Source organism: Malus sylvestris, chromosome 13 (assembly GCF_916048215.2).
Source record: "Malus sylvestris chromosome 13, drMalSylv7.2, whole genome shotgun sequence".
In the NCBI taxonomy this organism is placed as follows: Eukaryota; Viridiplantae; Streptophyta; class Magnoliopsida; order Rosales; family Rosaceae; genus Malus; species Malus sylvestris.
This window is the reverse complement of record NC_062272.1, coordinates 12,335,433-12,351,175: the sequence shown is the minus strand read 5'-3', so window position 1 is coordinate 12,351,175 and position 15,743 is coordinate 12,335,433. Positions and strand designations below refer to the sequence as shown.

Here is a 15,743-nt window from a genome sequence, read left to right as displayed (position 1 = left end):
TTCTTCATCACCGTCGTCATCCGATGACCCTTCAGCTTCCTTCTTCTTCTTCTTTGAATCGGGTTTTGGCAATCCCTTTTCTACCAGATTCCATAACCCAATAGATTTGAAAATTGTTACCATTTTAATTCTCCAAAACTCGTAGGAGAAGATTGGAGTTCTCACCTCCGAGCCTCCAGATCCAGACATCTTGCAAACCTTTCGTGAGCTTCGATTGAGCTCAATGACCTCACAAATTTACGCCCATATTTTAAATGACGCAACCTGGCTCTGAGGCCATGTTAGTGTAATTTGATTTGTTTGAGTTATTCGATATGAAGATAGAAAGAAGATTGAGAGATGCAGGGAAATGAATGTTCTCTCTTTTCTCTGTAGAAGTTGCAGAGATGGATATATTTTCTTAAAGAAGGAAATGAGCACACATATGTGCATTACAAGACATGTTTTTTGCCTTAGCTGGATCCACATACTCACATTTGATCTCAGCCACACATCTAACTAAATCATAGGATCACTACACTTAGCTATTTTAGCCTTACAACTTTTAATCTCACACTTGGCAGATATGCTCAAGTGAATTCACAAAGTAAACTCATCTTATTTCACTAATACTAATCAACTATAGACTTATAATTCAATAGAGCAATGATAAATTTGAGGTTTTGCAATTTATCTGAAATATTACTCCAGTAAAGGTACCGTTATGATATAATTTGGTTGCCATAAATTTATATTACACATTCACTGATTTGTTCTTTACAAAACGGCTTGAGGTGATACTCCAATTTAACAAGAAATAATTGCATAAGTGTCGGTAAATGGGATATGCATACATGCCAAGAAGTATGTAAATGTCAAATCTATCTTGTTTGTTCGCGGCTGATTTTGTTAGAACCACATGAGAGCGACCTTGTTGGAATCAAAAGCTACAGCCACAAGTTTAGGGGGGTTTTTTACAGCCACACACGAGAACACCTGTGTGAGTTGTGTCCTGGGTGGACAGGCGACAAGGGGACACTAAACACCCTTCAAATGCCTCACAGATTATTGCAGGTTCTGTTTTCATTTTGCATTACATGATTATCTGTAGGAAATATATATAGACTGAATTGAATTGCTATGTCATTAGTTACTGTGGGAAGTAATCAATATGGATTAAAATTTTAAGTTTTGCAAACATGTAGCAAAATTGACATATGGTGTGTTTTATTAAAGGGATTGGGTTGTCCTATATTGCTTTAAGCTTGAGATGATCTTATGTAAAGACACAAATATGTTGATTAGTAATGCAGTATACTAGCATTTAAGTATGATTGGGGATTAATTCAAGTACGATTTATAATGATATTAACTCCATAAGGAATTTGCATGACTAATCAAATTAGTTTTGCCTACAATTTTGCTTTCCTATCTCGGTATAGTCATTTAATTGTACATGACTAGTTAACTATGAAATTGATGCATAACTTATGGATTGATTGAGAATGACAGAAAGAATCCAATGACAAGAACAAGGGTATTATACAAATGAATAAGGTTTGTAGTAATGTGACAATTCTCATTTGCATTTTTATCTATTCTTATATAAGAAATATGGTTGATCATGTGATTATATATATGTTTACAAAGAAGTGGTGAATATATGAAGGCATGAGGTATGTAATCCATTCAAAATATGTGACTCAATTGATAAGCATGAATTTTAAACATGTATTATTGTTTGTGGTTTTTCCTATGCCTAAAGAATTTAAACAGTGCTTTGATTAGTAAATTTTTATGTGTCATAAGGGGAGAAGAAAAGAAACTTTTCAAGACTAATGTACAACATATATTGGGGATGTTTTCTATGGAAGAAAATAATTTTGGTTGTTCCTTTTAGTTAATTTGGTATTTACAAAGCTAATGCATGGTTTTAATGCCATGTTTAGTAGTTTTGTGTTACGGAAAGAAATATATAAAAGGAAAGGAATATGTTTGATATATATTTGAGCAATTTAGCTTTTAAATTAAAGGTTTGTATTGTTCTTTCCCATTACATAAAGTATTTCTATTAAGTAATTGACTCCATAATGATAAGTATTGACATTCTTGTGGTGGAATAAAACTTGTTCTATATGTGATTAATCTCTTTCAAGTATGCTATCAGGTTTCTTGAGATTAATTTAATGTCAAAGGGAGTCATGAAGGAATTAGTGTCATTTGTTGGCAAGACTTGAAGCTCGAATCAGGTTATCATAATTTTGTCACTTACAGTTAATTAATCCATGTGACTTTTGTATTGTTTCAGGACGAAGTTGATAAATGTCTTTTCAACTAAAGGAAGCCGCAACGTTTTAGTTGATGATGAGACTATGTTTTGAGTTACTTCGGTCGATTTTGCATCTTGATTAGAATAAAAGGGATAATCTTCTTGCCTACAGGTGTGGATTACTTCTTTTAGTTTAATTAAGATGGCATAGTATGGGTTTTATTTCACAAAAATTGTGAAAATCTTCATCTTGCCTACATGTGTTGAAGTTTTTCATGAAGGTACTTCTGTGACATAAAATCTAGTACTAGAAACTAGTTAATTTTCTTACCTACGGGTGTAAATTAATTTAGTTTCATGAAGTTTATTGGGGATAAAGTTCCATGCCATCAATTACAAATATTTCCACTATGAGCCCCATAATAGGTTGTGGTTTTAAGGCATGGAAATTGGTTGCATCATGACTTATTTTGTGTCTCTTCATGAGACTTGTTGATGCAAAGTATTGGACCTATGAAGGTTAATCAAGGATTGCTAAGGTACGCATTGTTTGAAGTCTTATGCTTGTAAATCTTTTCATTTTGAACTGTGATGTCGGTTTAGGGGATAAAATTTGACTACTAAATTTTCCTTTGGACATCGAAATTAAAATGATATGAAATTGAATTTGTTATGGATGTATAAATTCATGATAGATGTACATAATTGTTTTTGGGAGATTGCATGTCTTGATTTAAATCGGGTGAATGATATGTCTATTGGTCACCAAATGACCTGAAGTTTTGTTATGTTCAACATATACAAGTCTACTATGTATCTGCAAATTTTCGTAATTTTTTGCCATGTATTTTAATTATGGTGAATTTACTAGTAACCCATGCTCGTATAGACAGTTTTACTGGCAGATTGTGTTGGTCTTTTTTAGACGTGATTTTAGAGACGTGATTTTAGACCACTATTTTGACCCAAAACGGCTCTATATTTTTATTTTATGAAGATTAGTATGTCTATTTTGATCAATATAAATTTGGTAGCAATCAAGCTTATAAATTAATTATGATTAATTCTAAAGTAAGTGTAACTCATTGCTGAAAATTCTGTTTGACAACTTTATGTTGATTGTAATGTCTATTTTATTATGTCTAAAATATAAAGCAATTTTATTTAGGTACATCCTTCAAAGAGTGTTTGCCCAAGTGGGAGAATTAGTGAACGAAAATTGGGCTTCACACTCATTAACTTATTTGCAAGTATAAACTCTGAAAACTTAGTGGTAGTTGTTCTAAAATTTTTGAGCATTAAGTGGACTTGCATGAATCTATTAAAGCGTTATTCTATCTTCCATGAATTTGTGTTACTTGAATGTCTATAATATGTTTAAGTTGCACGAATGGATACTTGGTATATGCGTACATTTTTCTGTTACTTGCAATCATTTGGATTTCTTGGTTGATCATTTGTTTTGAGGCTCATAAGGACTTAGCATAAATGTGGACTTATTAATACATATAAGATGGTTGTTGGATGCATGTTTTTGTGTAACAGTGATGAATGTTTTCGTGCTTAGTTGTACCTTTCATTGAGGTAATATGCATTCATTGACTGAGTAAGGCTATTCCCAAAGGCATATTTTCAAAAGTATGATTTATGTATTGATTTGTAAATTAAGTAATGATGTTGCAGATTAGTGGGAGTTTGAGTTTCGTGTTAGTAATGTCTTACATTTGCAGATGACTTATAAGGTATGTATAGAATCCATGTATTCAATTTAATCTCTAGTTGGATTCATTAAGTCACATTTTTCGTGTGCTAGTCAATTATCTAATGAAATATATATCGGATATCAAGTTGTTATCAAATTGTATATTAAATGGTATGGCATGGTTTGTGCACTGCCTCAGTTGTGAGGATTTCCATCTTGCCCGCAGGTGTTGGAAATCATTATGAAAGTAACTGGTATGGTGCATAGATCAGTGTCAAAAACATATTAATTCATCTTGCTCACAAGTGTTGAATTAATTTGTTTTATGAAGTTTTTGGGATATTTTACTTGGACATGTACATATTTGGTATTTTCAGTTGTGTTCATTGGCTACAAACATTGTTTGTATTGTTACTGATCTAATGAAAGTGATGCATGATTATTTTGGAGATGTATTCACACCTGCATGTTATGGTGGTTTCATTAGATGAAGGATATCTGTATTGGCTGATTTAAGGTTCGAAGAAGCAAAAAGTGTAACTTTGAGTTACAATAAGGTGGACTTGAGATGATATAAAGTAAGACATTTTGGTTAATTTAAGGTTTAATTTAAAGTTTCATCTCTTGATCATAATTTGTGTTTCTTGTGAATGAGGATCTTAGCATGTGTGATTATGAAGGTTCTGGGTTGTGTCAACCCTACAACCTTGTTAGTTCCATGTTAAGAAATGCATTTGACAGAAGCTGCATTAAGGACGAGATGTAATCACTGTTACATGGCCACTAAAGTGACATTAATCTCCTATCTCAAGTATAAAAGTGAATATTACATTTTGTAGACCAAGTGGGAGATTGTTGGATTTATCCAATATAAATCAACCGTTAAGTGGTCTACTACGACATGTAATAGGAATGTAATATTGGAGAATATTGTTGATTGTGATTTGATCTCTTAAAGATATCAATCCTATATAAGGTGTCTTATATTGGAAATATGATTGATGGAATCCTTAATTGAATATGATTATGATACTTGACTTGGAGGCTAAGAAAGTAAAGTTTAGGTTTCCTTTATGGATGGAAACCCTAGCTTTTAGCCTATATAAAACACTGGTCCCTATAAGCCCTAGAACACACAACATAATGCTTCCTATAGAGTAGTTGTATTCGGCTATGAGCTTATAGAAGATCTTGGTGTTGTCGTGCCCACTTCTTTTCGTGTTCGACTTCTATGATCGTCGTTGGAATCAGATCAGTCATTTCTTCGTTTGTGTTTTAATTATATAACCTTATAAGGCTAACACATATGCCATTATACATGGTGTATGTGCCCGTGTTTTAGGTACATTGAAAAATTTCTCGTGGTTGTAGGGTTAAGGATTAGGGTTTTGAAGGATTTAAGGTATACTCATAGTATATTATCCTTATAATTATCAAGGAATATCCTTAATCAAGAATGCAAACTAATCAATGGTATAATTAACAATTCATGCAAAAGCCTTGACAGTACGTTATCAAAGTATATACGCTATAATTAATTTAATTTTTTATTTTTCGATTACAATGCTATAATTGATTCAATACATATAAGAAGAGTAAATTTTTTTTGTCTTTATTTAAAAATATAAGATTAATCTAACGGCTCTATATATCTACACTTACGGCATCATGCCAGCGACATAGGGCACACCACTAGGCTGAATCCATCTATCACCGAACACGAACCTCCCAGCGGTGAAGTCCGCGGCGTGCTGAGCGGTAAGCTTCTTAATTCCACGCCATGTCGCCCTCTTGCTCTGATCGGCACCGAGTCCCCTGTTGCCAAACTCACCGAGCCAGCAAGATTGGTGATTGTTTGATCCAATCCATTCCATCCACCCTTCTGGAGCGATCACGTCATCGATCTGGGACTGCATGACGATTGTTCTTGCGTAGTTCTTCCATGGCCTGCCCAAGTATGCCTTGTTCAGGTCCTTCTCGTAGCCCGGTTCGCCAGAGATGGTGCAGTTTTGGAGGATGATACCCGAGGGAGAACGTCTGTCGAGTCTACCGTGGGCAGTCACCATGCAGGCCTGGTTCTCGAGTGGCTTCCTGACGATCATCTTGCAGTTTTGGAACACAGCGGCAGCATCACCAAAGATGAAGTCGATGGTTCCACTGATGGTGCAGTCGCGGTAGAATTGCCTGTGAGTTTGGGTGTATAGGGTGTCTTGGTACCCATCCATCTTGCAGTTGTAGAAGATGGACAAGTCTGACTGTACACGTAGAGCCACGGCTTGGTGTCCGACAGCTCCGGCTGTGTTCTCAAATCCAATGTCCTTGGCAATGAAGTAGTCTCCCACAACACCTACATATATAACGTACATATACCAACCAGACTGTGAATCTAAACTGTTGATAAAAGTAGAATCATGTTTGAAAGGCCTCGTACAAAATATGGCAATATAACATGCACGTCAGATTGAATGTCCTAATTTATAGTTTGATAATAACAATATGTCTGATTAGAGAGGAAAAAAATTGAATTACCGACTGTGGCAGTCTGCATTGTCTTGGTACCCTCTGCAAAGTTCTTTCTACCGGTAATAATGGTCTTAGTGGGGCCATCTCCTATAAGCATGACATTGGTCATGTGCTTATCAAACAGGACGTGCTCCTCATACACTCCCTCCTTAACATAAATCACAAAGACCTTCACTGCGTTGTCCTTGGGGATATCCTTCAAGGCTTCGTTGACAGTCGTGTACTTACCACCCCCTTTTTTGGCCACCACCACATCGGGTTTCAGCGTCTGAGGAGTGGCGGTAGCGAGGTCAAGCCTTCGATTATCAATCCAAGCAGGGATGACCTTAGCCTTCTGGAACTTCTTCGCACCAGTTCCAGCTGTAGCCTCAAGGAGTCTGCGGCCGGATTTGACATTAAGAGCCCCGAACATCGTGGAAACTTGGTCGACCATGGCGAGGCCGTTGTTGGTGAGCTCCTGCGATGTCTTCAAGAACTCCCTCATCTTCTCACCGGCGTCACCAGTGGTATTCTCGAACCCATCCAAGCAAGTCTGCTCGTATGTCATGGCAGCGCTGAGCCACACTTTGAGATCCTCCACGTAAAGATCGAGCTTGCTCATGTCGAAGGCCCCAATCCTGTCAAACGAGTCACCTAAATCATCGATGGCGTACTCCAGGAGCTCCTTGCAGTTTTGGAGTGCATCTCCGGTGCTGGGGTCCTTAGCCAAATCCTTCAACGTGGTGGACTTCTCAATGACGCCGCGGAGCATGTCCATGGTGACTTGGAACCCTACTTTGATCAACTCTTTGGGATCGGTGACATTACCGGCCGCGCCTGACAGGCTTTCCTCGCATGTCTTCTTATAGTCGGTGGGCTGGCAAATGGCCTGGATCGCCTTTGTGGACGTGGAGGTGTGGCCGTCGGATGACCCTCCGCCGCGGCGTGATACTGTGACCCCAACAGTTACAGCAACTACCATTGCCACCAGAATCAGGGCAGAGGCGCCGATGATGGCGAGCTTTTTCTTCTTGTTAGATCCATCTGCTTGGCCCATGTTTGAATTAATATATATAAATAACTAAAAATCTAACTAATATTTTTTTGATGTAGATTCTGGTGGCGAAAAAGAAACAAGGAAGATTTCTTTTTCAGGTGAGTTGCTGCAGAGCTGTTGGGGTCACTTATTGGGGCACTGAATAATACTACTTTTTGTGTCCCCTGCTTTCCAAAATGTGGAGTCATGAGGTATTTATAAGGGTAGTAGCTCCGAATGACGGTTGCTTCTGTTAGGAAATGTGAGGTGGAGAGATCATTCGTCTCGAAGGTCGTTTATGTTCTTTTTTATTTTCAAATTTGGGGCATACAAATGATTGGTAATGCTTAACAATGACTCCTTCAAAAGTGGATTACCAATTAATACATGGCTAAAAAAATGTGTTAAACCCATTGTAAGCTAGTGTTTCACCGCATTCATTTCCTGTCAATCAAAAGCCAAGAATTGCAATTAATTCAACATATTTGTTGACCCCTTGATCATATTTTTCTGTACAATTATGATTATTCCACATTTCATCTCATTTTCGTTCAAAATGTCACACTTCAGTAAAGAAAAAGCAACAAAAGGATTTAATGGAAGAAATGTGGATAAACATGATGATAGGGAAAAATTCACCAAAATATAAGTTTTAACTTTTGTTTTAAAAAAAAAATTGTTTGGTAAATAGTTTCTTTTCTTTTTTCTGTATGAGCTCCATCACTGGGTCTAAAACTAGACATGCAAACGGGTTGGTTTTATTAGGTTTAGATCGATTTTAACCTGACTCCTTCAGCTAACAGATCACCGAAACTCAACTCAACTTGTTAAGCTAACGGGTCGTCCAAACTCAACACGTTAAGCTAACAGGTCACCCGTTTAACCTGTTAACTACCGTTAACAATTTCTTATTATTTTTTTTACATTTTGCAGAAGTAACTCAAACACATTTTGTACGACAACTTCCCGCTTTTCTGCATATTTTTTCTAAGTATAATAGATTAACAGGTAGAAGTTAGAAGTTAGACCGTAACACTGGTTTAAGAATATTTTTCATATGAATCAATCACATCCTGTAGAAATTATTTAGCAGCGGTTCAATGATGCTTCTCTTTGAACCCTTGGGATCACACTTGCTAAAAACATCGAGCTCATATCCCTTGGACCAAGGAAGTGCATATCATAATAAATTATAATGATCATGGAAGAGTATGAGTATGATTCTTACATGTCTTGGGATAATTGATATTATGAAGAAGTCTAAATCATGTTGACAAGAGTTAATCCAATCTCATATTGGTATATTGAGGACTCTTGTGTTTGCTCGTTTATAGGACTCATATTGATATAAGGAATGCAATCTTGTATTTCTTGTGGGATTGTTATAGGGCGATCCAGGTCTTGTAATATAAAACCACAAGCCCATGCTCTCACAAAAAACACACTCTTATTGTTCCAATTACCTATAACTTGGAGAGCATTGAGTTTTGCAGAGAGGAGAAGGTTGTGTGTAGATTTCTCTAATGGCTCTTAATCCTAATTTGTTGAACATAGTTATGATATGGTGTCTAGCACTATTCTTTCCTATGATCAATGCCGTGAAGAACATGTGTGTTGCTGTGGGAGATATTCATCAGCCAATGCATGTCGGGTTCTATCAGATGAGGGAGGAAACTCAATAGCCTTGCATTGGTACAGACACAAATCCAACCTTCGTCATGTGTGGGATAGGGAGATCATACAAAAAACTATGAAGGACTATTATGATAGAATGCACAGGAAAGACTTCAGCAAACAGCTTGCAGGTATGTGTTGCATATATTACTTCAATATTTGCATATACAGAATATATTTGGAGTGATGATTGTGAATTAGTTGGTTAAATCTTATGTTCTTGGCTAGTTTATTATAGAGCTTATATGGTTGCTCTTACATGTGGTATCAGAGCCTGTGAATTTAACAACTAAATTCGATAAAAAACTGGTTCCTAAAAATCTGCAATGTTGCAGCAAACTAAGTCTTTTATATCAAGTCTGTCTATTTGGTTTTCAAAGAACAACTAATACGACACAGTTTGCAGCATCCCCTTTAAGTTTAATTTTATGATTGTTGACTACTTAAAAGACAAAGAATAGGGTTTTGTCTTTTCAAATTTTTTTACCAGTCTGAACAAGGTGAGAACTTGCGATTCTCGATATGGGTTGGAGATTTTCTTCCCACGACTGCATAATTGAAGATGCATATATCAAATTAGTAAATTATATCTCTATTTAAACATCAGAATTTTGATTTTGAATACATTGCTTCCGCTGCAGTTGGTTATGATGTTTGTAGATTGAGATAATTTTGGTTTATTAATTCCCCTTGTATTATTAGTGTAAATGAATAAACTTGTATTCTGATATGCTAATTGTCTTTTTTCTAGGAATTGGTGCCGACGAGATTCTGGCCAATAACTTTGGCGATGATTTTGGTTCGGCATGTTTGTAACAATGGCGATTGACTTCGATAATCTACAATGGTACGAGGTCCACGGGAATTAGGAGTAATGGCAATCCGCATGGATGGGTCTCGAGCATTGATGGATAATTTGGAGTTGAGGAAGTGCAATCGGGTTGACAAATAGGGGTCTAGTGATGCATTCGGGTAATTCAGTCCACTGTTTCATGCATGATTAATTGTTCTCTTATATGCATGATTATAGTGTGATGAGTTAGAGTATGATGAATTAGGGCTTTTGTTATTTCGAGTATGCTTGTTTATTTATACATACATACATAAATATATATATATATATATATATATATATATATATATATATATTGTGAACGCATGATTAAACTCGAAATCCCTATATAGATGTCAACTTGTGATTTACGTGAGATGTTTGAAATCATCCTTTGCCGCATAATTGGTGTAGCATTTGATCTACATATGCTCTTCGATTTTAAAGAGTCTATGGTTATATTAAAAATTGTCAGGGTGGAGGATAAAACTTGTTCATATACAACACCTATTGTTCTCTTTTGTCTGTTTGGTGTTGGGACATATACGATGAATATCAATTTGGAATGGAATCATTTTGACTGCACGTGTACTCCATAAAATGATATTGTCTGAATGAATTTTGGCAAGTATATATGCTTAATGACTAAGTGGTTCTAAATATTAAACTAATGGAATTTGGATGGCATTGTTCCTATTTATGATACATAAACTAAATGCATCAATTTGGGTTTGAGTATCATGTAGGGATTTTTTTTGCTAATTGAATATGTATATAGATATAGCATTCGTGCGTAGACATTGCATATTGATGCATGCATACAAGAAAATATATGAACAGATGAATGAACATATATATGTGAAATATGTTTAGGGTAGAATTGTTATTGTCCATATATGGCGGATATGTATGCATTGGTGTAATTTGGGTTTTATTTTGTAATGATCTTATTTTCATTAGTTGACCCAAATTAGATTTTGTGGCTTGAAGACTTGAAACTGATCCTTGAGAATCAATGGCATTGCGTGAGACTTCAATCTGAAATGTTACGTTGCCAACTCTGATTAGGTATTTTGTATATATAGGTTTAAGACTTAAAAACTGATCGGGAGATGAATGGCATCGTTTGAACTTAAATGCATGGCATTGAAAATTTAATTAGTTGTTTTGGCATTGACCTTAACCTTAAAAATTTACTGGTATGATTATATAGGTCAAGCTATAAATTTTGAGAATTAGCTTGTGTCATCCATATATAGGGATGATAAACAAATTAGCTTATGTGAGTTGTTGTCTATATTTTTGTACAACACAAATTGACATTGTCGAATGCATTTTGATTTAATTTGTGAATTCATAAGGAAGCCTGTGCTTATTGTATTGTGAAAATCATGGAGTTTAAGATGCATGCTTATTGTATATGTATATTTGTGATTTCATTTATGATGCGTGCTTCCGCTATCATGTTTTGGTTGAAATCACAAATAAGGAGGAAGATGAACTTTGAGTTCTCCAGAAGAAATAGTGGTCTTGATTATCTCGTTTTAATCAAGACATATTGTTGTGATATATATCCAGACATTATCAAAATTTGGTTGATCTTGCTCGATGGATATTGAACTAGTTAGGATCAAATTGAATGCAAAAATATTGTGCTTGCTATTCTAATTTTGATTATTGCTGAAACTGGTGATTTTGGGTTTATGTGAGATAAGTTATTCCGAATGGATTGAGACTATCTTTTGATACATAGACAGTTTGCATAATGGTTTAGGTGTATATGACTAAACTGAGAATATGCAATTGGTGAGGAATCGGGAACCAATTGGTTCATATTTCCGGTTTCTTTATTGGATGTGCAGTACATTTTGCTTATGTTTAAGTGGGAGAATCAATTGTTCGAATGTAAGCATAAGGCTAATAGTATTTAGGCCGGCCATTATAATTCATTTGGATGCTTAAAACCAGTTTATGGTTTTATTGAAGCAATTATTATATCGGTTAGCATTCAAAAGGAAACAAATTTGGTTTCCATATGGATTCTGATTAGTCATTCATTGTATTGAAATGATTTTTTTGTTAATATAGTTGCTATTAACGTGTACTTAACTTAACTTGGTTAAGTATGACCTAGATAAGTGGGAGCAAATTGGTTTGGTTTTGCTATATTGGTATACATAATTACGAAGTGCAAATTAAGTATGTTGTGACTTTTGAGTTAATTCTGCGATGTAACATAAAAGATTCTTAAGTTCAGTACTTTAAAATGCATAGGTAAGTTGTATGTGAGGTTAAGCTTTTGTTATCCAAAGGATTGGTGATCTGATAAAGCTGTTGATTGATATAACTGTGCTATTCATACAATTATGAATAATTTTATATCAATTTTGGGCTATATGAGTGGGAGTAGACATCTTGGTTTACTCTTGAGCTTAGATACATTGCTATGAACATGAACTGGACATTGTGATTTGTAAGTTAAATCTGTATTTTGTGTTGCAGAGGCAATTATAAATTCATTGCTTTGGCTTATGTAAGCTGGTTGTGTCTATGTACTAGTGTGTTGATGAATGACTTATGCGATCACCTTTATAATAATTTGAGATGATTATTTTTTTGTGATGAATCATACTCAAGTGGGAGAATGTAAAAGTAGGAGTATGATTCTTACAAGTCTTGGGATAATTGATATTATGAAGAAGTCTAAATCATGTTGACAAGAGTTAATCCAATCTCATATTGGTATATTGAGGACTCTTGTGTTTGCTCGTTTATAGGACTCATATTGATATAAGGAATGCAATCTTGTATTTCTTGTGGGATTGTTATAGGGCGATCCAGGTCTTGTAGTATAAAACCACAAGCCCATGCTCTCCCAAAAACACGCTCTTATTGTTCCAATTACCTATAACTTTGAGAGCATTGAGTTTTGCAAGTAGGAGAAGGTTGTGTGTAAATTTCTCTAATGGCTCTTAATCCTAATTTGTTGAACATAGTTATGATATGGTGTCTAGCACTATTCTTTCCTGTGATCAATGCCATGAAGAACATGTGTGTTGCTATGGGAGATATTCATCAGCCTATGCATGTCGGGTTTTATCAGATGAGGGAGGAAACTCAATAGCCTTGCGTTGGCACAGACACAAATCCAACCTTCACCATGTGTGGGATAGGGAGATCATACAACAAACTATGAAGGACTATTATGATAGAACGCACGGAAAAGACTTCGGCAAACAGTTTGCAGGTATGTGTTGCAGATATTACTTCATATTTGCATATACATAATATATTTGGAGTGATGATTATGATTTAGTTGGTTAAATCTTATGTTCTTGGCTAGTTTATTATAGAGCTTATATGGTTGCTTTTACATATCAGACTAAGAGTCTACTACTGCCAACCATATTGTTGATTCTGGTTTCCACCCATCATGTTTGAGCCCTGACTTACTGCAGAGCCACCATAGGGACCATTTTGAGAATAGTTTGGAGCACCTACTCCATAACCTGTTGGAATCCCACATTGGCGGGTGCAAAAAAAAAAAGATTTAAATATAATTACCTCAATCTAACTAATATCGAGGTCTTTTATGATAAAACATCACACCTGACAGCCTGGACAAGTGATAAGTTGGGAACAATATCGGTAGTATTAGAGTGGGGCCCCCCGGGCCCGTCAATCTAACAAAATCCAACATAACCACTCTCTTTCGTCCCTGTGAATCTACACAATAAAAAAAATGGACTAGGATTCTCTCCCCTTCTCTTTCCATCCCCTTCTCTCACATTCTCTATTTTGTCTTTCTCTTTTTATAAAAAATTAATATAAGATGTTGACGTGGCTTAACCATGGGCGTTCAAATAAGTGGGGAGGGAAGGGGAGGGAAAAAAAGAGAGGAGATAATCCTACTCCATAAAAAATCTCAAAACATCAAATAACTCATAAATTTCAATTTTTATATAATTGAAAAAGAAATATGATATAAATGGATGAAAATGAAAAATGGGAGTTCTACCGACTTGAAAATGGCATGGAAGTTTTCTCTTGGTGTTCAGTAGGTGCTTCTTGGCCATCGGTCGAGCGGCGACGCTTCAACTGCTAGGAGAACACGACTGTGGAACTGTGTGGTACAAAACCGCGAAGGATGAGAATGGTGGTCTAAGCTAGGTTTTTGCAGAATCGCATAGAGGTTACAATTTGCTCGGAGGAGGACGAGATGAGTGACTACAGGGGGAGTACGGATTTGAGAAGGAAGTAGGGATTAGTTTTTCTTTTAATGAATTTACATAAACATCCTCAATTAATGGGTCTTAATGGGTTCGTGGGTGAACCGAAATAACCTGTAAAATAACAAGTCATTAACGGGTTCATCCATTAATAACCCAACCCATTAAGCTTCTACCCAAATATTTATTTTAAAGGGTCAGGTCGGGTTAACTGGTCAGCTCCAAAATGCCACCTCTATTTAAAACTGTTTTTAATTAGACTGTCTCTCAATTGAATTGAGTGTTGGTTATTTGATGATGGTTTTTAATTTGAAGTTCTTTTGGTTGTTATTTATAGGGATGTTAAGTTAATAAGTCTTACAATAAAGCTTTGTGGGAGAGTAACTGAGCATAGATTGAGGCAAAAGAGACGGGTCTCAGATCAATTCGGGTTTACGTCAAGGCGCTCGACTATGGAGACAATCTATCTCTTACAAAGATCGATTGAGTGATTTAGAGATATGCAAAAGGATTTGCACATGGTTGTTCCAGACTTGGAAAAAAGCGTATGGTAGGGTAGGAAATCCTTTAGCCGATTCTAGAGAAGAAATTAGTACGATGCGAGTAACATATTCACATGCAATAAATGACATGTAAGATGGAGTAAGGACTGCAATAAGAACTCATAAAGGACAAACTGAAAGCTTTCTCATAACCATAGGATTACACCAAGGCTCACATTTAAGTCCTTACCTTTTTGCATTGGTAATAGATGAGTTAGTGAGACATATTCAAGATGATATTCCTAGGTGTATACTTTTCGCAAATGATATAGTGTTGATAGGTGAGACGCATGAGGGAGTAAATGTGAAGCTTAACCTTTGACAAAAAGTATTGAAATCCATAGGTCTTCGCCTAAGTAGGTCAAAGACATACTATATGGAGTGCAAGTTCAGCAGAATGGGGGTCCAAATGAGGTAGGGTTGGGGATTGGAGACTAGAAAGTACTAAAAAGTGAACGCTTTCGTTATCATGTATCTATCTTGCAAAAAAAAAAAAAAAGGAATTGATTTAGATATCAACCATAAAATACAAGCTTGATGGATGAAGTGGAAGAGTGCATTAGGTGTGTTAAACGATGATCGCATGCCACTAAGCTCAAGGAGAAAGTTTGTAAGATGACAATAAAGCTAGTAATGCTTTATGACACAAAATGTAGGATAGTCAAATATCAAAGCGTGCAAAAAATGAGTGTAGCAGAGATGAAAATGTTTCGTTGGATGTGTGGACACACGGAAAAGGACAAGATTAAGAACGAGGATATCTGAGGTCAATTAGGAGTGGCTGCAATTGAAGATAAGATGAGAGAAAATCAGTTAAGGTAGTTTGGACATGAGAAACCAAGACCTATATATGGTATGGTTACAAAATGCGATTATAAGACAAATACTCAGTGCAAAAGGGTTAGAGGAAGACCTAAAAAGACTTGGACAAAGACTTTAAAAAAAGATACGGAGTACTTGGAGCTCATGAAAGACTCG

General features: G+C 35.8%; 1 protein-coding gene across 1 annotated transcript; it reads right to left on the bottom strand.

Moving 5' to 3' along the window:
• Positions 1-5,457: 5,457 nt before the first annotated feature.
• LOC126596200 (probable pectinesterase/pectinesterase inhibitor 21) lies at positions 5,458-7,673 on the bottom strand. Its single transcript, XM_050262713.1, has 2 exons — positions 6,480-7,673; positions 5,458-6,297 (listed from the first exon to the last, which is right to left on the bottom strand). Exons 1-2 carry the CDS (start codon positions 7,507-7,509, stop codon positions 5,609-5,611), a joined length of 1,719 nt encoding a protein of 572 aa, XP_050118670.1. The 5' UTR covers positions 7,510-7,673; the 3' UTR covers positions 5,458-5,608.
• Positions 7,674-15,743: the final 8,070 nt, after the last annotated feature.

Excerpts from the sequence above, each read along its gene's own strand:
- LOC126596200 (XM_050262713.1), bottom strand. The coding sequence starts at position 7,509 with ATGGGCCAAGCAGATGGATCTAACAAGAAGAAAAAGCTCGCCATCATC. Across the intron at positions 6,298-6,479 it reads AATGCAGACTGCCACAGTCG|GTGTTGTGGGAGACTACTTC; the intron begins GTAATTCAATTT and ends TTATATATGTAG.